We start from the raw sequence: 23,701 nt of genomic DNA, 5'->3' as shown, positions 1-23,701 counted from the left end.
CTAGCTGGAGTCTGCTCTGAGTTCACCGTTAGAACCTCCTATGAAAGAAAGTGCCTCTTTTACAATTGTGGTTTGTAGAGTCACGCAAGTCCTGTAATTACCAATACTATCAGAAGAGACTAAGTATAACCTCCTCACAGAAATGCTGCAATTTGAGCCATTGAGCTGTTGCTGCTTTTCAAAAGTGCCTTGGCTGACTCAGTCTTGGCTGCTTTGTCTAAACAATTTTCTGTACCTGTTATCAGTTGCGCAAATATGAAACATCACAGGCGAGCACCAGATGATACAGACGTTTTGACTCAGCATCCCACACTGCAAAGCGTTGTAGTATAGGCGTCCATAAGTAAAGTTCACCAGATTTCGTCGCCTACCTCTTCTCCAGAGAGCGAGTCAAAAAGAATTGGCGCTCTGGGCAAAAACAGACCCTCTTCTATCAGTTTGGCAATAGGCTTCCTGAATGCCTGTGTATATCTGCATTAGTGGTTGTGCTTGACTGTCTGTGTGTATCGAAAATCTTTTTGTTGAAGACACAGAAAACCTCTTACAGCGGAACAATTTATGCTTCATTGAATTTCCAGAACAAGTATGAGGCCAGAATGCAACTTACTTCCTAGGAAAATGGTTGCCATCCATACCTATAGGTACTTTTTCAGCCTAATAGCAAAACCACCATCCCAGGCCCTGGCAAAGCCCACAATGGAGTGATGATACTCAAGGAGGCTAGATTCAAAGGTGTATCACAGTTTGACTCAAACATTAATATTCCCAGGAGGTGTTGTCAGAGAAGGTGGCCACCAGGTCAAAGCTTGCAGAGCTCCCATACTGACTCGTAAGGATCCTGAATAATCTGTCATGATAGCTGCCCGTGGAGTCCTTCCACGGATCGGCTTACCTGTGGGGCTGGAGGCGGTGTTTAAGGTACTCCGCAGGGTTGCTTGTGGCCTCTGTGCTGCTATGAGTGGACTGCTGCTGTGAGGTGGCCCCCACTGTGTTCAGTGTACTCTGGGCCTCTGAGGAGCACCTGGAGCCACTGGTTTGCTTGCTGTTGCTGATGAGCATGCAGCGAGACAACCCCTGAGTGGCATGACAGGAGCGCAGTGTTGGTGACAGAGATGCTGACACTGTAAGTGTTCATGTTGTCACCATTTCGGAAGCCACGGCTGGGCCGGACCTGAGGTGATATGGTACAGTGAAGGGGGCAGAGCCTGAATCCCGCAGTTGGTGCTGAGGAGCGACTGTGGCTGGAGGATTCTGATGGATTCGGATGAGGACTGCTGAATTAAGGACCAGATCTCTGTATTGGGGTGAATGTATGACATTGTTCTGCATTCTGTCCTTCAATTATTCTTTTGCATTTGTCACCCGGTGTGCGCGGCAGCCAAAAGGTTGCTGGTGCGGTGCCTTGATCCGCTAGTGCCTTTAAAGTCTGAGGTGTGAGCCTCCCTTCAGCGGGGAACGCAGGTGCTACACGCTGCCTGTTAAGATCTTGTGGTGAGGATTACAGCTACTCTGCAATGTGGCTGCATGGGTCTCCATCTCGAGAGACGCAGCTGGCTTGTACTCGGCGGCCCCTGCCGTGGGGTTGAGGAGGCTGCAGGGATCCATGATTTAAGTGAGCCAGGGAACTGTGTTTTGGGCTGCCGATGACCGCTATAGCTGGTGAACAGTATCATGGGCCATTGTTACGCTTATATGAAGTCCTCTGCATTACAGCCTCTAGCGAGTGGGACGTTGCTCCTCCTTCCCGCCTGCCTTGAGGACCAGTGGCCTAAGGAATACTGCAGTTTCTATCTGGGGTGTTATGCTAGGGTGTGACAGCACAGTCTTCATGTCGAGAGATGCTGATACCCTTGAACAGTGTATTGGCTGTGATGCCCCCCCCCCACCACACCCCACCGCTGGCATGCTGAGAACATGGGCGCTGTGGCTCGGACGTCTGGGGGTAGGAAGGTTGCCTAAGGGTTGCCTAAGGGTAATAACCACTACACTGAGGATCAGCTGGCGGCATTGATGGCTATCACCCGTACAACTGAAATGTTGTAGTGAAACAGGTGCAACCAACGCTTTACAGATCCTTAAACGCTGCATCTCCCAACTGAATCAATCATTCAGTATTTGTAACGCACAGCTTACCACCCATGAGGGTATCCAGGAGCTAGGATTCTGGGCTCCGTCGAAAAGCCAGGTTTTGCGTCTCTTCTTGAAGTCAGTGATATTCGGAGGTGGAGGCGAAGGCAGTTCCAGGACTTAGCGGCAAGTTAAGAGAAGTAACCGCCTCCGCAATGGCTTCAACGGATGTGCAGCATCTGGGCAAGGGTGGTGGAGCGAAGGCCTCTAGATGGTTGCTGGTTGATGAATGCCTGTCCTTGGTCGTAGAGGGCTTTGTAGGCATGTGTCAATATCTTGACTTGGCATCTTTTCTGGATGAGGAGCCGTTGGAGGTTCCTGAGATGAGGGTTGGTGTGGGTCTGTTGGGCAGGTTGAGGATAATTCTGGGCGATAAGTTCTGTATCGTCTGGAGACTTTGCATGAGTTCTATGGTGGTTCCTGCATATAGTGTGTTGCCATAGTCCAGGTGGCTGGTGATTAGGGCTTACGTGACTTCTTTGCTGATGGGGACCCGTTTGAAGATTCTTTGGAGCACGCAAAGGGCATGGAAGCAGGCAGAAGAGACTGTGTTAATCTGTTTCATGTTGAGTTTGCTGTCCAGGATGAGGCCAAGGTTGCTGGCGTCGTTTGTCGGTGTAGGAGTGGGTCCGAGTTCGGCGGGCCACCAGGTGTCGTTCAAGGGGGAGGTGGTATTGCCAAAGATTCTCACTTCAGTTTTGTCAGTGTTCAGACAGTTGGCCTTCATTCAGTCTGCAAAAATGTTCATGCAGTTGTGGAAGTTGGTCCTATTGGTGTGGGGTCTGCTGAGAGTGGGAGGATTATCTGGGTATCGTTGGCATATGATGTGGTGTAATGATAGTGTGTTCTGACAATATTGGCTAAAGGTGTCCTGTAGGTGTTAAAGAGGGTGGGGCTGAGGGATGAACCTATAGGAATGCTGCAGATGGTGCTCTCGGATTCCGAGGTGAAGGGAGGTAGGTGGATTTTCTGCGTTTGTCCTGTGAGGAACGATGCAATCTATCTGAGTGCATCTCCCTGGTTACAGATCTGGTGCAGTCTCATGAGCAGTGTGTAGTGGGATACTGTGTCAAACGCTGCGTAAAGGTCGAGGAGGATAAGGGCTGCCAAATCTCCCCCTTCGAGTATTGTGCAGATGTCATCAGTGGCGGTGTTCAGGGCGGTATCGGTGTTGTGATTGGCACGGAAACCGGATTAGGAGGCGTCTAGCAGTCCAGCTTTCGGAGATGGCGAGGGAGTTTCCAGCAATGGGCGAGCAGTGAAGGGACGCTTAGACTACAATTAGCCAGACGCACCTCTAATGACAAGGCGCTAGAAACGGCAAGGCCGTGGGGCGCGCTGGTAGTAGAACTTCAGACCACAGCAGAGGCAGATGAGGAGGATGAGGAGGAAGCGCCAGCGACTGGGACGGGGAACACCGGGGAGCCCACTGGGGATGGGACCAACTAGAACCACACAAGCACGCAACGGTTGCTGCACATTAAGTTGAGGCGAGATGCGGACCTGGCGCAGGGGCACGAAACACACCTGAACATTTAGCTAGAACCACCGGAGTCCCGAATTGGAAGTAGTTGCACATAACCTCAGAAGGGAGTTAGGTACCTGAGCACAAGGGGTTTATGCCGTTTCACTGCGGGGGTTAGAAGAGGGCACACAGGGGCGGTAGGGGTAGAGGGGGAGGTGGGAGGGGGAGTTAGGCGAGAGATACTGGATATTGAGTAATGCTGATTTGCATTCTGATAGGCCTATCGAAGCGATGGCCCTGATTGAATTGTACGACTTTAAGATGACTGAAGGAAATTTAATAAAATTTGTTTAAAAAAAAAAAATAGGAGGCGTCGAGCAGGTTTTTTCTCTCCAGGTGTTCCGTGCCCTGCCTGCCGGTTAATTGACTTATTCTGGACTTTGGTGGAGAAAGGGAGCAGCAAGATGGGGCGGTAATTCAGGAGTTTGCTGGGGTCGGTGGGGACAAGGGGTTCTTATTTCTTTATTTTTAAAGTTTTGTAGAGCGCAAACAAGATCTTGGCGGATATATCAATAAATGTTACTTATACAGTAAATAAGAGTGAATCCAAACATATGTACAAAGCATATAATAAAAGCAGCATAGTAAGATGCAGCATCAAGTCTGTCTTGTGGTTGGGAGCGCGTGTGCATCTCGTCTCAAGGTTTTAATAGACCATACTCATGTGAATTTGGCCATGAGGATGGATTTAACTTCCTTTTTAAAAGAGGTAGTGGAAGGGTTAAGTCTTGTTTCTGGGGGTAAGGCATTCCAAAATCTGGGTGCCATTCCAGAGAAGGTTCAGTTCTAAGTTTTTTCCTTATTGAATTTTTGTGGTTTCAGTAGTAGTTTTTCTGCATTTCTTGAGGGGCTGATCCCACCCGAGATCGTCAGTTTCTGTGCCAAGTAGCTGGGTGCCTTGTGATGCATGGCTTTGTGCGTCATGCATACTATTTTCAGATGAATTCTCGCCTCCAGGGGTAACCAGTTCAGGGATTGTAAGTCCGGGGAGATGTGGGAACTACATTTAGACCCAGTTATGAGTCTTGCTGCTGCATTGATTGAAGCTCTTAATGGTGCAGTTGATGCTTTGGGTAGGCAGCAGAGAGACACATATCTGTATTCTACTCTGGGTATAACCAGAGCCTGTACTGCTTGCTTGAAGTCATTTTGTGGGAGGAAGGGTTTCAGTCTCCTCAGTGTGTTTATCTGGAAGTTTGCTCCCTTTGTAGCACTGCTGATATGTTTTTTCATGTTGAGGTTACTGTCAGTCAGTCAAATTTGCTTTATTTGAGACAAAAACTCACAAAAGCATAGTACATTTAAAACCATTAAATCCACAATAACGGGTATAAAATTTGATTACAACCTCTGGAAAAAATAATTAAAATTTAAAAGAATAAAGCATCATGACTTTTCAAGTATTAAGAACCAATGATAAAACATCAAAATTCATGTAGTTGTAAAACCAATATGGGTCCAAAATACAATGTCAAAAGCATTTCTTTACACTGGTGGGAAGAACAGTCGCAACCGGCCTACTATTTCACAAGAAATTTCCTTCTAATAGCCCACGCCCACCCCAAGAATTTGGCAGCCGCCACAGAAATGGTTGGGAGAGAGCTGGTGCAAATAATTCTTAAAGCCACCTTGGTCTCTCTCGTGCCAAGCTGTTTGCACATCGCCCTCAGCCAAACGCGTCTGGGATTGAGTAGGCCCCACAAACAAAAAGAAGGTGGGCAATGGTCTCCGTGCAGATGTTACAAGCTGGGCAAACATTAGAATTAGCTTCTGCCCATCTTCCTGTTAACGATCTAACTGGGAGCGACCCCACTCTGAGCTGGAAGTAAAGCTTCCTGTCCTGAGGCTTAGCTATGATATCCCAATAGGGCTCCAGGGATGGGGAAGCTTTTACTTCCAAAAAACGTCCTTCCAAAGAGAAGGGATCTGCATCATTCCAGTTCCGGCGTTCTACCATTTCCCAATACCTTGTTTTTATGATGTCTTTGGCCGGGAACCGGGCCTGCTCTGGGTTCTCCCATAACTCCTTTATACCCATTATCACTAGCGTTCTGCACAAATCGTTTAACCAACTTATCTTATGAAATTTATCGGAATTGATTACATCCAAGAAGCCCCTCGCGTAATGGGCGAGTTCAGGGGTGACCCAAATACGCCGCCAATATAAGATGGGTCGTAATCTAGCCATATCTGATATGGCTTTCCTGTCTAGCTCGCTGCGCAGTGGCTTCATGGGTGTACTTTTAGGGAGGCCTATGAGGTTTCGCAGGAATTTGTTTTCGGCAAGCGTTAGTGATGTCAAATTGTCGAAGCCCCAGAGCTCTGCGCCGTAAAGCGCCGAGCCGACAGCTTTGGCCTCATATAACTGGAGTGCTGGCAAGATTGGTTTGGTCAAAGACTTTTTGTGCTCAGCATTTATACCACCAGCGTTTTGGCGTAGTTTGAGGGCCGCCGTTTCAGTATGTTTCCCCCATTTCACGCCCTTTGCTATATGGATTCCCAAGTACACCAAGTCCGAGACCATTTCCACCCTTTGACCATCCATAAAGAAGTTCCCTTTGAAACTGGCATGAGGGTTGAATGTCATGAGCTTCGTTTTAGCTACGTTTACTTCAAGCCCACGATCAGCACAGAAGTCCTCGAAGATCTTTAAAGCACGCTGCAGGCCGCTTGGGGTTTTAGATATTATGAGCGTGTCGTCTGCAAATAGTAGGATTGGCGTTTTTACTCCATCCAGGGTTGGAGCATCTACAGAGCTAGACAACATACGCTCAACTACACCATTAATATACAATGAGAAGAGCATGGGGGCCATGGCACAGCCTTGGCGTACACCCCGCTCTATCGCAAACTCAGCAGTGACTTGTCCATGCCTCCCCCACTGGATTTTTGCGTAATTTGACTCGTGAAGTCCCATTGCTAACAATAGGATTTCCAATGGCATGCCCATCTCGGCTAAGACTTTCCATAGCAAGGAGCGAGGGACTAAGTCAAAGGCTGCACGTAGGTCAATAAAGGCAGCATAAAGACTACCCTTCCCCAACTGCACTACCTCCCAGTGCAGCAACATAAACCAGAATATCTTGCGGTTACTGTCTAAAGTTATTCCTAGTGACTTCGCAGAGTCCACGATGGTAGGTTGAACATTGAATGCCGTAATATGTTTGATATATTCTTGCATTTTGGGGATTTAGGCCGGTGGAGCTATTAGAAGGAATTCAGTCTTTAGGGCATTCAGTTTGAGATGATTTTCTGCCAGCCAGGTTTGGGTATTCCTAAGCGCTGTATTAAGTAGTTTGACGTCATCTAGGGTGTGGATCTTGAGGTATAGTTGTGTGTCGTCTGCATACATGTGATATTGTACGTTAGAAGTTTGTAAAATTTCGGTGAGGGGCTCCAGGAAGTGATTAAACAATGTTGGGGATAGTGAGGACCCTTGCTGGACTCCCAAAGTTACTGGGATGGGCTTGTACAGGGTGTTGTTGACTTTTAATTGTCTGGTTTTGGAAAAATGAAGTAAACCAACTTAGCACTGCCCCAGATATGCCCATTCTGTATTTCAGGAGGTCTAACAGGTTCTCATGCTTGACGGTATCAAAGGCTCAGGAGAGGTCTGGCAGGATGAGTAAACAGGATCCATTTTGATCAAGGATTTGCAGTGCATCGTCAATTGTGTGTCATGGCTGATTCAGTGCTATCACCTGCACGGAAACCTGATTGGTGTTTGTTAAGGTCAACGTGATCAATATGCTTAGTTTGTTGTAGATGCTCACATTTTTCCAGAAGCTTGTCCAAGGTAGGAATATTGGAGATAGGGCGATAGTTGTTTAGGTCCATAGGGTCTGCCGTAGGCTTCTTTAGAATGGGTGATACCTGACCTACTTTGAGGGTATCTGGGATGCAACCTTGTTGAAGTGAACTGTTTATGATCTTGGACCAGAGAGGTAGAAGCAGTGGAGTTAGGTCTTTGACTGCGTTTGCCAGAAGCGGGTCAGAGAAGTGATTGCTGGGTTCAAGGCACTGAGTATTTTGCCTATGGAATATGGTATATGGTATATGATTACCAGGCTGCATCGTTTTTTAGGTTGGGCTTTGATGTGGGTTGGCATGGAGCAGTTGGGAATGCTGGAGGGGTTTGAGTATGCGGTCTAACGTATAAGGTTAGATCATTTAAGAGGTCGTTCTTGATGGTATCGGTCTTCAGGGTCAAGAAGGTGGCGAATTCTTCACAGTTTGGCTGCAGGCATTCTAGATCTTTTTTGGGGGGAAAATATTTTTATTTGAAAATGACAGACAAATTCACTGTTACTCATACAATTCACAATGCAAGTTACATTTAGCGTCACATTAGGAATCAAGTTTAGTTAGACCTACAGATTACACATTTTGCTCCCCGTCTCTGTTCCTTCGTACCTCCAATTCCACCACAGGCGATACACAGATGTCTCCCCTATACATGTTCCATTTGGACCACTTCCTATCCCACTTCTTCAGGCACCCCCTTGCAATAAACACTTCTTTCTCAGGGCATTCTATATTTTGTGGATGCTGAGGTGCCGCCTTAGATTGGGTTTTGATCCGTTCAAAGAGTTTTTTTGGGACGATTTCTTGCCTGGTCCAGTTGTAGGCTGAAAAAGTCGGCTTTGATGCGCTTGATCTTTCGGTAATATGCGTTTCTCTTTGTCCTGAGAATCTTGAGGTGATTGGCGGATGGTATTGATCTCCAGGCACGTTCCGAAATTCTGAGTGAACTACTGTCCTCGTTGAGTATTCCGTTGTACCAAGGTTTAGAATCTTTTATAGAGACTCTTTTTAGTTGAAGAGGTGCGACCTCATTTATTATCGATGTCCTGGTCGAGAGGTAATGATTGGTGAGATCATGTACTTTGGAAGAACCTGCGGGGGGCAATAGTAGGTTGTAACGGGAGGATGGCGAAGTGTTGGGGTTGAGTTTTTTCATGTCTCTTTTCCCCACTTTTGGTCTTGTGGATTGAACTGAGTTCTGTTTCACCGTTTCCTTAATGGCGAAGGTGATGATGTGATGGTCTGACCAATCGCAGGGTTGGATCGATTCTAGCTGAATGGAGTCTATTTTAGAGATTATTAAGTCCAGGATCGAAACTTTGTTGTGTGTGGGGATGTTGCAGAATTGGGTTAGGTCTAGGTCAACTAGGAAATTGTTGAGACTGTTCACTACTGTGTCGTTGTGATCATCCCAATGGAGATTGAAGTCTCCAAGAAATATTTGGGTATTTTGTCGCCCCGTGTTTGAAGATACCATATACATGAAGTGTTCGGTGAAGGCGAGGTTCTCGTCTGGTGGTTGGTAGATGATGTGCAGAGAGCAGACAGGTTTGCCCTTGCTAGTGATGTCAAGGCATATGTATGCGCATGACGGGAATGCTGGAGAGATGGCTCTGTTTACTGAGATATTACTACGATGTATGCAGGCGATACCTCCTCCCGACTAATCGGCTCTGTCTTGATATTGTAATTGGGAGGTACTAATATGTCAATGATTGGTGTGGAGGATTCCTTTAGCCAGGTTTCAGTTAGCATTATCAGGTCTGGTTCTTGTGTGAGGATGAGGTCAGCTATGTCCGCTGCATATCTAGCAGCCGATCTGCAGTTTAGGAGTATACATTTGAGTTTGGGCGTGATGATGGCTGAGGAGGGTTCCTGAGTGATACGGATTCTTCTAAGGTTGTTGTCTGTGACGCCTCTAGTGTTTGGTTTAGTGGTCCTATGAGGGTTGGGGGGGATAGTAGGAATCAGCGATGAGGCGGGACTGAGTGGCTTCATGGGAGCGGGATCATACGAACTCAACTCAACAGGGAGAGTAAATCGCTCTCTGAGAGCGGGTTGGTGCTTCTAATTGGTCGGGATGCGGGGACTGAGGACCAGCTGGGACAATAGAGAGGTCTTGCGTGTTTCTATGCGTCAAGAAATGTGGCTGTGATGATGGATGGTGGTGAGTTGGCGGCTGATATCCTTACTTCCTAGGTTGTAGAGACGGTGGGGGCAGGGGACCCTGGGTGCTCTCAAGCGGATGTAGTTCATGATGGCGGTGGTGAGCTGTTTCCATGCAGTGAGTGGCTGGTCGGGGGAGGTATTCATTGGAGTGAGGAGGCTGTGGAGGTCAGTGGTCCTGTACATGGTGGATATCTTGTGGAAAAGGTTCGCTAGATCGTCTCCGAGTTCTTGAGAAGGAAGGGTTGTATTTTCGGTGGCTACTAGATAGGGGAACTCTGACAATGCTGAAGAGTTCCTTGGTGTGGTTTGAGCTTGCCTTGATGTGGTCTGCTAGGGCGTCCTTTTTAGTGTCTTTGAGTTATTGTTGGTATTGGTTGAGGGGTGAATTCAAGGTGGCCTGGTCTGTAGTGTCTCTGCTGGTGCGCCATCTTTCTCCAGTTGTTTGCAGCAGTGTTTCATAGTCCTGTGTTCTGGTGTGTTCCAGCTGGCTGGTTTGGTGGATCTGCGGGTCTAGGCTGGTTTGATGGCGACGACGGAGTTGGTGGCGGTGGTGATCCAGATAGTGAAGGTCAGGACTGCTTTTCCAGGCTGTATGGTGTTGTGGGCATCCATCCATAGGGTGTGTGTCCATTTGTTTCAGCTGTGGAAGTAGATATGAGGGGGGGGGGGGTCCTAGTTGCAGTGCACAGTGATCCTGCGATGGTGAAGTGGACTATCGAGTGGCCAGTCCAGGTGAGTTCTTCTGTGGTATGGCTGTATTTTACTAGACATAAGGATCGGGTCCAATGTGTGTCCTGCTCTGACTGTGCGGTATTTGACCAGCAAGGTGAGGCGATGTTGTCCATGCACTCCAGGAGGTTGGAGGAGTTGGTATCTGTGGGGTCCTCCAGCCAGGTGGAAGTTGAGGTCTCAGAGGAAGAATTAGTGCGTGGACTGGATGGCAAGTGGGATGATTAAGTCTGTGATGGCGTAGCAAAGGCCGGTGTGTGGTTCTTGGGGTCTGTAAGTGAGGATGCCTTTGATGGTGGCGTAGAGTTGGACATTGAGGTGTTCCATGATCAGATGGCGATATCCCCTCCGTGTTTGTTAGTGCAATGCCGGTGTGTCATCTTGTAGCTGTTGGGCATAGCAGTGGGGATGTCAGGGGTGGAGAGAAGGTTGACCCAAATCTCTGTGATGAAGGTCATGTCTGGCGAGGGTGAAGATGGTGTCCCAGACTTCGGTGGGCGTTGAGCGCTATCCCTAGATCCACATTCGCAAAATTTAATAGCCTCCTTGTCTCCTTGGTGTGGGTTGGATATTGAGCTGGGGGGTCTGGGGTTGCTGAATCTTCAATTGTAATATTTTGCGGGCCAAATACAATATGAACTAGAGAGGACTGAATGATGAAAAAGTCCTGTTGGTCACATGGGGTACGGCTATGGATCTACCGTGGTATCTTATGCAGGGGTGGAGGGGTTCCATCTACGCACCCCTCTATTGTCAAACTGGAGGCAGTGGCCTGGGAACATAGATTAATCCGGGTATTGCACTGGGTGCCCTGTGCTAGATTGCTGCCCCTCTGCTGGCTTCAGCCCTTTTGTGTTAAATAGTCTGTGATTCACTTATCGCGCTAGTCTAAGGGAGGCTGCCTCACGGCCAGTGACCTTTAACTAAATGGGTCTTTCATTACGTTCCGGTATTCACAAGACCTGATTTGTCTTCACTGTGGCCAGTTTGTATGCTATTTGAAGGTGTCTCACGTGTCTGGAAATTTGGACTACTTTTCCTGGATACCCTGTGAAATCCCAGACACTGCAGCTGACACTGGACCCCGGGTCGACTCGGGTAAATTGATCTTTTGCATTTACAGAGCCTTCAAAGGCGATCACCAGACTGACTAGTCAGGGGCTCGTGAAAGATGGACTGCTTCTCTGCCCAATTCGCACTCTGATGGCGCTTGGAGACGAGCGCTTGCCCAGGTCAGGGAGGTGCCGAGTAACAAGCAATTCGAACTAGCTCAATTTGACTATTTACATCACACATTACAGCGGTTACAGAGAATCAACAGAGCTCGGTCCACTGCTTGTCCAAGGTGTGGGTTTCCACTGGTGTCTTTCCTTCATATTGTGTGTATCAAACCTAGGCATTCTATAACGGCAATAGGGGAATCAAGATTGTAATAAGAGAGAACAACAGAGACAAATAAACGTTAAAACTTTTTAACGTTTTTTTGCCTCTGTTGTTCTCTCTTATTACAATCTTGATTCCCCTATTGCTGTTATAGAATGCCTAGGTTTGATACACACATTATGTTTTCCCTGTCCTAGGAACTGTATTTACATTTACAGGGGGTCCTTGTTATTTACATAGTCTTTCCTTCATATGACATGGGACTGTGGTGGACTACGGGGGTTTTGGGAGGTGGCGGTAGAGGTTTTACGAGAGGTCACGAATATGCTGTTGGAGTCCTCCGTACCCAATGTCTATTTGGGGTACTCCCGGCACGTAACCAAGATGAGCAATTGGTTTGCTCTCCTGGGCCTGGTGCTTGCTAAGCGCTGGGTGGCCATCCAATGGATGCAGCCCTTTGCGCCGAATATGTGGCAATGGATACTGTACCTGCAGAAATGGGGTGTAGCAGAGGAGGTTGTGGGCGATGCGCACTGACAAAAATGCTGAACAGGATTTATACAAGTGGGCCTGTATACTTGGGCGGTGGTGGATTAGCTGGCGGACGACACACCAGCTGCCTTAAGGGTTCGGACATTGATCCCACCCTGGTGAAAGGCTCGATGGTGGCCACTTGAGATGGGTTTGGATGAGTGAATGTTTGCAGTTGAGTTGAATAGCAGGGTGGACCATGGGCTGGAAGTTGATGTGGAGGTTGGTGGTCCCTCCCATCTTGAACCTCCCACAGGAGAGTGGTTCCCCCCCACACATTTAACTGCTCATTTGCCAAGTTACCCCTACCGCAATAGTTGTCAGAGATGTTGAGGGGAAGAACTCCTGTCAATGGTAGCTTGTATCTGCTCGCTGCTGCTGCTGCTCTTTTTGTGTTGATGTGCCATTGTTGTTTGATGATGTTAACTTACAAAGTTAATTTCCTGGGCTTGGATATTGCCCATACTTTACGCTGTGATTCTGCATTGGAACTGGATACTTTAGTACGATTGTAAATGTACTGTTTTTCTTGTGCCTTGTCTAATACACTGATCATAATAAACATGTTAAAAAAAAAACAACACACCCAATGTTTCCAGGCTATACGAAAATGCCTGGTGGGGAAACATGAGATCCAAACCACACAACAGGTGATCGACTTTAGCACACCATAGATGATGGCACAAACCGATGCACGGTGCTCCCTGAGATAGAACTGGAATGTGGATAGAGAGAAAATAGACGAGATCCTTTCTACATTAATGAGACACAATAAAACTCATCGGCTTCATGATGTGCTAACTGAACTGGAACAATGAAGACCTTAAAAGCCCTATATCCAAAGGGTAGAGGCAGGGAATACTCTGAAACTACTTGGGTGGTAACGTTTGATGGGGAAAAGAGTTTGGTTTGAAGATTAAATAGGGATTGGAAGGGGCAGGAGGGAAGGGCAACATACCTTCCTAAATTTTGGTGTGAGCAAGTAGTGAAACAAATTGGTAATATGCTCGGGTGGGAAGGAACGAAAAGTGGGAGTGGGAGGAGGCACAGTGGGAAAATTAAAAATGTTAATTGTTGTTTAAATACAAATGCTGTGAATTTGTTAGCAGTTGCAAAGATAGACGGACTTAACAAGCAGCAGGTAAATAAGATCATGCTATTAGATTAGGTGGTCTAAAATTTCGCCAACAGGGAATGAAGAAACCCTTCCATTCCAAATACAGAAAACATAGCTAAGTCCCAATAGCAGCTAAGTAGTAGTCAAGGAAATTGGGGTAGGCAAGATATTATGCTGCTCTCTGTATACGCCCCAGCTCAAATTCAACAGGTGACTTTAGAAAAATTTGGAAATGTACTCTTAGAAGCTGAAACTCCTTTACATATAGTTGATGGTTATTTCAATGATGTAATGATACCAGAGGTAGAACTCTACCAACACAATGCACATAGCAACAAGGACACACCTGGCAATTTTTGCGTAGATGATGGTGCTCACAGACACCTGGAGTCTTAAACATCCTTTGGTCCTACTATACTCACACTACTCGGAGGCACCCAATGTATACTCAAGACTTGAATATATATTCTTCCCAAATGGAGAGGTCCCAGCCATAAAGACGGCAGAATTTCAGACCAGTTAGATAACGAACCATTCTCCACAAACTGTCAAAATGGGTGGGACCCCAGCAAAGATTTGAATGAGCTGGAATTTAAACACATGGGAACTAAAAGATCCTGCTTAAAAAGATGGAGCTATAAATTGATGCAGAAATGTATTTTATATATGGGAGCAGTCGAGTCCACTGGAATAATAAGGGAGGCATACAAAACGATACTAAGAGATAAAGCTCAGAATGTAATAACCCGAAAGGAAAAACTCAAACTTGAAGATAAATGACAATAGAGATTAGGCTTTTAACATTGGAGAGGATGGCCTTCTTTAGAAATACAGAGGCGGATAGACATACTAAAAAAGAATTTCACAGATAATACACAAAACTCGGTTCGGTGACAAATATTGGCGATGCAGCACAAATTATTTGAAGAAGGTGATCAGGCGGGACTTCTCTTGGCTTGGCTTAGCAAAAGAGAAGAAGCTAGATGGGTAGGAAAAATAGTGGATACAGAAGTGGTACCACACAACACCGATAAAGATACAGCGAATCCCTGCACACAATATTTTCTGAAATTCTATGAAGCTGAAAAACTGAATGAGGGCGAAATTATTCAATTCCTAGAGGGTCTAGACATGCCAACATAAAGCATAGAAGACAGACTAGCTAGAAAAATAAATCACAGTAGAAGCGGTGACGAATGCAGTTAAACAAATGAAGGTGGTTAAAGTCCCTGGCGTAAATGAGGATAACCGTATTACTTATAAAAGTCATTATTTGCTACTGAGTCCTCACCTCCGAAATATGTATCTGGAAGCTAGAGATAAGGAGATGATATCCCCAGATCTTAGACATGCACATATTCAGATAATATATAGGATAGAGAAGCTGAAGAACAAAGGCTATTCATCTAGACCGATCTCCTTTCTTAATGTAGAGACTAACATTTTGGCAAAAGTCAGTGCCTTAAGACTGCAAGGGGTCACTACCTCTCTTTTACATAAATATTAATCAGGCTTTGTGACCCAATACTCCACAAGACTTAATATTAGGAGGTTACATAATTGGTTAGCCCACGTACACACATAAAACGAGCCGCAAGCCATTCTGTCTTTGAATGCCGAAAAGATTTGTGTCCGGTGCAAAGACTTTTGGTCCGGTGCACTGGCCTTTTCTGGTTTTTCCACTTCAAAGTCTTGGGTTTGGACCAATGTTCCACAGTTAGGTGGCCCTCCTCTACAGTAGCCTCACAGTGGTGATTAAAGTGAAGTGATATCAAGTAGTTTTTCACTGAAGCGAGGAACTATACAAGTGTGTCCATTGTCCCAGCCCCTGTTTGCTTCAAGCAAAGAAACCTGGCTTGTTTAGTGTGAGAGCACAGTAAGACACAGGATTTCGAGAAGATGTAAGTTTGACACTGGAAAAAATCTCTCTGAGTGGATGATATCCTACCATGTGTAACACAGCCTGCAAACACGATCGATAAGATATTATTCATGGAAAATAGCGCATACTCAAGCTATAAAATAAATTGGGGAAAATCTATCATAAACAAGACTGCTGAATGGGGTCTTGGTTGGCAACTGCCTCCATGGTTAGAGGTCTTCACAGAAGGTTTTGTGTCTAGGAATTTTTGTAATGCAAAACTTTGAACAGTTTTTGTTTAAAGAACATAGAGAATATCCTAGCAGAGTTCTGGACAGATGTAACGTGCTGGAGAACCATTCCTCTTACGGTAATGAGTGGAACAGCAATCTTTAAAATTCATACTCTCCCGAAACTCGTGTATATAACACACCCTACCCAATACTAGAGGCAACATTTGACAGAGTAGATATTGAGCTAAGTAGTGTGCTGTCTGGAGTGCTTAATTTGTAAAATAATAAGTGCTGGTGTCCATAGTTTGTTTTTTCTCAGAAACCAGCAAAGGCATTATCTTTGGTCAAGATTGCAAGTAGCAAGGCTGCACAGCCTTAATTTCACTTGATGCCACTTTAATCCACCTCCAAACACTTCCTGCCTTATTTCACTCTTGCATTTAATTTTTTCATTCCTGCATTTTCCCTTCGTAACTGTTCTTCTGTCTTTATGTTCCTCCATCTTTACCCCTTTTATATTTCTCCCTCCTGCTCTGTATTAAAGTCTGTTGAGGAGAAATAAGTGCCGGTACTCACAAATGAGTGCCAGTGGGCCAGCTCAAATTTAAGCACTGCCAGTGGAATGGAGGTAATCAAACAATAACATTGAATGCCCTAGTTAGAAGCCTCTATATAGGTGAAATTGCACTTCCTGATATCAGAGCATATTATTGGGCGATACAACTTATCAATATCAATGCCTGGCTATATGCCCAAGAGATGATCCAGCATTCAGACTGGAAAGAACGATGCTGGTCAAGCCCACATTTCTTCATTACTTGTATGACTGCAAAAGACAAACAACAAACAAAAGACAACAAGACAAAAGACAAACAAAACGTCTCCCAACCACAAGCATGGCACTAATGATTTGAGAAAAATTCATGAGATGCCTTAATTGGACAAACAAAATAACAGAAGAAACTTCTCTGCGGGATCGTAAAATGATGTAGGAAGTCACAATATTGAAGGGATTTAAGGTATGCGTTAATTATGGAATATTAAGGGTGGGGGATCTCCTATAAGAGGACGCAATTGGACTCCTCTCGAATGCACAAGAGAAATTTGACTTAGCTCATAGCCAATTATTTAATTAGACAAGCACTACCAACAAAATGCCTGATATGAGTAGAGATTCCAGAGTATGGCCCCTTTGAATGTAGAGTGCTAATGGATGAGTTAAGCAGAGGGGCTAATTTCTTTCCTTCATACTCTTGCTGGACAAACTAGTACATCTTCGGACAATATGTTGAGAAGAACTATAGGATATTGATTGGTAAGTGGCAATAATAGACCCCAAAAAGGTCCAGATTACAGCTGGTACAATTGAATTTCTGCATAGTGTGTATTACAATAGGAGTAGTCTCTTTAAAATGGGATGAGCCTTCACCCCAACCTGCTTGAAATGTAAGACCAAAGAGGGCATGTTCCTGTACACATTCTGGGGATGTAACAGGAGTCTGATACGCTGGACAAATATAGTACGATAACTGGGTTGAATCCTGGACTGACATCCCAATGACCCCCAAATTTGTTATTCTGAGAATACCCAATGAGTTCAACCTGCCAACAAATTAAGCTGACTTTTTGAATGTTGGTATTGATGGTTGCTAAACAAGAACATGGAGAAAAGTAAGGTTCCAGGCAAACCACCCCCCACCGAAAGGAAAAGTAATTCCAGAAGGAAATGGATCTATATATGGGAGCAGAAAGAATGGCATGAAGCTAGAGGCAGTTTGTGCAAATTCTGTTAGATTTGGGTTGGGAGACACCTTAGAAATACAGAATATGCGGAAGAAGCAGTAGGGATAAGATATGCGGAAGAAGCAGTAGGGATAAGAGCAGAAAGAGAACAAAGAGAATCCGGAGGTCTCAGAAGGCCCTTAAACTGTACAGTCTCGAAGCTTACTCGACCATACACTATGGTTAGTAAAGGTAAAAATGTGCTAATGACCGCTCTAAATTTTTCACCACTTGTTGTGAATATGCGACTTTGCTACTGGCAGTCCTATTGTATTCATGTAACAAAGCTACATTTCAATAACGTTTTTTTATTTAAAAAATCTGTCATTTATTTACCAAATAAATGGCTTTGTTTCAGTGTTTTTTTATTGTGAGGAAATCCTACAATCCAGTTGAAGAACTGTTTGAATAGATGGCTTTTGTTCCAGTAAGTTGGGCTTCATTAAAATAGATGGAGTAAGCAAAATGAGGAACCAACAACATTACATAAAGATGAGGCTTGCATGGAACCTATTTAATTGTTTGATGGATTACTTACTGTTTTGTTAGGAAGAAGATGAATGGCAGAGACGAAGGAAAAGAAAAGAACATACACCTCATGAATCTGAAGTGAAAATGATGGATGATGGGGCTTTAAACCAAGAACAATCCCTTCTTAATTTTTCAAATGAAGAGGTACTTTGAGTTTTTGATTGTTGCTGCAGCATGACTAGCACTGAGCATTTACTATTTTCTTTTTTTGTTTTTTGTTTCTGGCATGGTTCAGGCTTACAGCTCTGATTATCCTCAACACAGCACCCAAACATGCATAATGCTGTGTTACAGTTGAGAATTTCTGACCACAAAAATGTCCTCTGCCAATTAATCTGCCTATCACAATCCTACTTTTTTTGCTTTCATATTTTTCTGCTAGTCTGTCCCTGCCTTTCCTATTTTTTTAATTTTATAATTCTGTTCCTGTTGTTTCTGTGATGGATAATGTTTACACCACTCTTCTAGGCTACAGTATACATTACTGGCGTATTTATGGATTCACAGTTTTCATTTTGATCAGGGGTTTGCATGGTTTTTACATCTCCGCTACAGACCGCTTTAGTCGTTTGTTGTTAAGACCGATTGCTTACAATGACCATAACCATTATCCAATATACAAAATACACAAAGTGTTATTTAGGTCAGCCCCTTGCACAAGATTCAATTGCTTGGTTATATATCTCAATTCTCTGCTCTTGATTCAATAGCTTTCCTCCCGGTTTGTGTTTGTCCCGCCCAGTACCATTTTGGTCTCACAGGGTTTTGATTGATTGACTAGTATCCTTCCAGTGTTAAGGTTGCTGGCATTCAGGGAACTTCTTTTTCATTTTTCTGAAAGCACTCAAGGAAAGTATATGGATTTTCTCCTCACCACCCCCCAGTACTCTTTCCCTCTTACACTGTTGCCCCATCTCACAAACCACTCCATACAATCCAGTATCTTTGATGCTCCCCCTCAGTTATCTATTTACTGTTTTATTTATTAACGTTTGGGCACTGTTGGTTGGTGTCCATTTTAAAATTAGTTTCTGCTCATTTTAGGATGGGCATCTGCGCATATGATGGATACCCATGCTTGTGCACACCCACACACAGGACACCTATCAACAGTGAGGCTCTGCTTGGGGCAATGCAAAACCTTTCTTTTCAAGCTGCTTTTCTTTTCTTTTACCTTCTCCGGTTTTCCTCATTGTTGCTTTTATCAGGCTTAAGCGGCAGCCTCTTTGTCCATGCCTCAGCTATGGGAGGATCACTAGGCGCTAGTGCTCGGGTCTTCGCTTTGGGTTGCTCAGATCTGTGAGTCCTGCTGCTGGACCGTAAGGTGAGTGCTAGTGAGGAAGGGCGAACGGAACTGCACCAGACTTGTTGACTGACTCTGAGTAGCAGTGCTTCAGGGCCTTGTTTGCAGAGCACTCTAACTTGGTAAACCTAGTTGGGCTGCTGCTAGCTTGGGACTCCAGACAATGGTGTGAGCTGTGCCAGTGGAATTGTTTGGTGTTCCTTCATTTTCCCCATGGTAACTGTACTTTATGCAGACACTTCATGACTGAGCCCAGTTTTTCTACGCCGGTCTTCCCTGCTTGTGGCATGTACCAATTACATCAGCTGCCTTGAGACAGTGTGGCTGCCCTTTACCGATGTATGAGCTTACACCCTGCCATCTTTTTGCTCCTCTGCCCATGTTGGGTTTGAGAGATATGTTCCTAATTAGTTAAAATATTTACTTGTAGTACACTCTATGAACTGTGTTTTTGTAAGCTGACAACACTAGGCCTGAACTAGGCTGCAACTCCATTTTGAAATCCTTAATGTGACTGTGTTTTCATAGCTTTTCTCTCAAAATGTACACAAATTAAATGCTTTGTGATAACATGATGTTCTTGGTAAGCTGTGGAGGAAGCCTTTCATCCCAAATGTAACTGTTTATGGTTCTTCCTGCCTAAAGCTCAGTGAACCTATTTATTTCATAAGTCTGTCATTGTTTTATGAGTAACAAGATTTGTACTACAACATCTAATGGCATTAGGCCAAAAGGGGATAATTGTTGTTCATTTAGGGGATGGTGTTGTTTCATTGTATTCAGTATGTCCATTTCCTGAGTCTATGTAACATTTTGCTCACCTCTTGTTTGACTGTATGATCTTTGCTGTGTATGTTACTATAAAAGAGGGCTTACTCTGGAGAATAGCCAGACTTGGACTTGCTTAGCAAACTTGCGTTGCCTGTCTATTATTGAGCAGATTTGTGTTATTAAGAGAAACCTTAAGTCAACCTCATGCTATATTTTTTACCCTAGAGCTTTATGCTCTTTTCCTGTAAACCATTGAATAGCTAACCATTTTAGTCTCGGCTAGTCAGAGCATGCGCTGTCTCGGAGAGACATTTGTTTATTCTGTGGGTTACAGCCCACCCACAGGCTTCCCATTTGCTCACTCCATGTCTATTCCATATTCTTGTTCACCACTTGTACCTGGCATGCATGGTCATGCCTCTTCTTGTGTTTAGCCCTTCCCCCAGAGCATGGACCAAGTGCTTGTAAACATCCACTGCTCCCATTTTTATGACCATTTTAGGATCTACTATTTTCTTTCTTTTTCAGCACTCTACAGTACTTTGTCTCCTCCCACCCTCCCTTATACCCCATCCACAGATAACCGCCTCCCCATCACTGCTCTTCCCATCGTTACTGCTTTTAATTTCCCCCACTCTCCTCCCTTCTGTTGCTGCTTGCTCCCTCACACCTGTTGGTGCTTGTCCCATCCACAGCTCTTCCCTTTTACCTTCCCTGCTTTTTCCTTACTTGCTGCTTTTCATTTCCCCCACCTCCTCCATTCTGTCACTGCTTGCTCCCTCGCACCTCCCTATGCTTGCCCTGTCCACAGATCACTCCCTCCTTGACCAGTCACTGCTTTAAACCCCCATGGGAGTCTGTTTCCTTCTAGTGAGTGGTGGTGTTCTGTCTTTTAATGTCTTATTAGTGTATAGCTGATGTTCTGATTGGAGCATGTGTGCACGGCTGCTATTACTTGGCACACGTGTAGTCTCCGTTTATTATCTACACGTGTGGGTGCTAGGTCTGTGTGATTGTTTACACTATATATGGTCGTTCAGCAATGGTGTTTACAGCAGGAAAATCAGACCTCAAGTGAATCATGTATGCGTTATCACTGGGCATGTCAAAGCTTCTAAAGTACCTTTGTCTTCTGCTTTAATTGCATAGCCACGTTTCTCTTGTGCGAAATGATTGAACTGTTCATGTCTCCCCTTGTTGCTTATTATTTCATAGGGTGGGACTCTATTTTCCTCAAATTTCTCCCATCGAGCACTTTCTTACTTATTCCGCATTATCTGGTGAAGTGTTAACGTGCGCCATTGTCACTTTACTTGAATTCACTTCAAAGGAGCAAGGCTGAGTCTTGAGGTCATCAAGGTCTGCCTGCCCTTAGTGTCCTTGGCAAAAGTAGTCCTTTTAATGTGGTTGTCGATGGAATGTATTTCCTCATATTCACTACTGTAAACCAGCCTAACACTGATTCTTTCTGGGTTTTTTGTGCTGTTTTATATAGCGCCACCACCCCCCAAAGGTAGTGGAGCTCTTTACATTAGCACCAGTTACTTTACACAAGGATACATTAATTTTTGTAGACACAGGGCGATTAAGTGATTTGCCCATAATCAAGGATGTTAAGCTGACGCTGAAACTGGACCCTGGTTTCCCACCTCCATAGTTGGCAAATGTGGCTCTTATGCCCCATCCTCTGTCAAGAGGATGCCACGTTGTTTCCCTAGCCTTGGCCTTAGTTCCACATTTTGTTATTATTGCCAAATCACTTAATCTCCCCTTGACGACCCCCATTTGCCTTTGGTTTCCCGTCCACCTCCCATCCTTCACTGCTTGCCCTGCCGAACACAATTGACCAGAGCCCCTCCGCCCCAAAATTTGCTTTTGAATTTTTTTGTGTGCAGTTTTATATAACTACAGCACCACCCAAAGTTAATAAAGCGCTTCATATTAACACCAGCTACTTTTCATGAAGGGACCGTAAACGGAGGAAAATCACTCAATCTCCCCTTGGCAGCCCGCATTGGCTGTTAGTTGCCTCTCCACCTCCCTCCCGTCACAGTTTGCCCAAGCTGAGCTCCCATTGCACAGATCCCCTCTTCGCCCAGATCTCCACGTCCACCGACTCTGCTTTTCACATTTGCTTTGTTTGTGCAATTTTATGTAGCACCAGCACCAGCCAGAGGTATTGGAGCGCTTTATATAAGCAGCAGTTTACTTTTTTTGTGCAGTTTTATATAGGTCCAACACTACCCGTAGGTATTGAAGCGCTTTACATTAGCACCGGTTACTTTACATAAGGACACATTCATTTTTGTAGGCACAACGAGATTAAATGATTAGCCCAAAATCAAGGATGTTCAGCCAATGCCGAAACTCAAACCCAGTTTCCCAGTTCCATAGTCGACAGCTCTGGCCCTTTCGTCACATCCTCTCTTGAAAGGATGCCATATCATCTCCCTAGCCTCTACCTCAGTTCCACCTTTTACGGATAAATAACTTAATCTCCCAGTTTTTAAACACAACAAGCATTGGCAAAGCCAGTGGGTTTCGCCTCTGCGACAGCTATTGTTTTAAGATCTTGGCTTGACCGCGTGTGCTGTTTCGTAGAGATGTGTTGTGTTCTATCTGTGGACGTACAGGCCTCCCATCTCCAACCATTAGTGAACTTCAACGTCACTCATTTTCTTTCATGCCATTGTCATAGCATATATATATATAAACTTCTTTATTCGGTTTTTTTCACAGGTGAAAACCATAAAAGAAACAAATAATAAAAGTACAAAGAATAAAAAATACAATTTACATTTTGTGAACGTAAGTAGCAATTCACACAAATACATTAAAAAGTAAGTTTTTCAGTCCATTTCATTTCCACAAGGCGTGATTAAACAATACTATTTGCACAATAATTACTATAGCCTTTTCCTGTGCTTCATAATACATTTTAGGAAATTAAGAACAAAGTAGCAGACAGACTCAGATTCAAGCATTTGAAGTCTAAGAAGTGCCGGCCTACATTATCCAGTATTATGGGTATCTTTCATAGATTCACATGCCTGAATCATTCCCCGTCGTCGGGGTGGGAGTCCCCGGTAAATAATTATAGTAATGTCACATGGACATATACTTAGTACTAGGCCAGAGGCCTCACATTAGTAGCCTATCTAGGTCCTTATGTAAAAAGGACCAAACTTTGGCCAGTAGCCAATCAGCTCTTATCACCCTCCTGACCTTCCTGGAAGGAGCCCTTGTCCCTCAGATTTTCTACCGCACGTCGTGCTGAAGGGAGTCTCCACTGAGCTCTGCTCAGGTTTTTTCCTATATCTTTGGATTTTATCCTTTAATCCTTTTATTCTTCAAGTTTTGGTAGTAAATATGGCTACTACTCCTAAAAAAGGGCTTTTTAGACCCTGTGCCTCTTGTAGTAAAATGAGGTTACATATAGAGGACAAACATGAAGATTGCCTGTATTGTGTAGTAAATGTCCTCTCTAATGTTCTTCACTAGATAGACTGTACTATGTCATCTATGACATAATAGAATGCCTGGGTGACTCTCTGGCTCACAGTGTCTCTCTCTACCTAGCTGTGGCAGTTGGTTAACTCAGGCTGAGCTGCTAACAGCTAGCTCCTGGTGGGGTCTTACTTATATAACTAATATCTTGGAAGGAACTAAGAATAAAGGAACTTAACTCTACAGTGGACTCTGCATCTTCCTTTACTACAATAATAAAGGAACTTAACTCTACAGTGGACTCTGCATCTTCCTTTACTACATATTGCCTCTATCCTCAGCATTCTGCCAAGGAATGTAAGATTTGTCGCACTCTCCCGGTCAAGAC

The 23,701-nt window shown here is 44.7% G+C and overlaps 1 protein-coding gene across 2 annotated transcripts in view; it reads left to right on the top strand.

Annotated features, from left to right (window-relative positions):
- RABEP1 (rabaptin, RAB GTPase binding effector protein 1) overlaps positions 1-23,701 on the top strand; it is a 919,122-nt gene that overhangs the window by 414,553 nt on the left and 480,868 nt on the right. For both annotated transcript variants that reach the window (XM_078679701.1, XM_078679700.1), the window contains exon 8: positions 17,811-17,936. In XM_078679701.1, coding sequence (XP_078535827.1) covers positions 17,811-17,936 — 126 coding nt within the window. The remainder of the gene's footprint in view (positions 1-17,810; positions 17,937-23,701) is intronic.

The sequence above is a fragment of the Lissotriton helveticus genome, chromosome 3_1 (assembly GCF_964261635.1).
Source record: "Lissotriton helveticus chromosome 3_1, aLisHel1.1, whole genome shotgun sequence".
In the NCBI taxonomy this organism is placed as follows: domain Eukaryota; kingdom Metazoa; phylum Chordata; class Amphibia; order Caudata; family Salamandridae; genus Lissotriton; species Lissotriton helveticus.
Note: the sequence above shows the minus strand (reverse complement) of the source record. Positions and strands in the feature narration are given on the sequence as shown.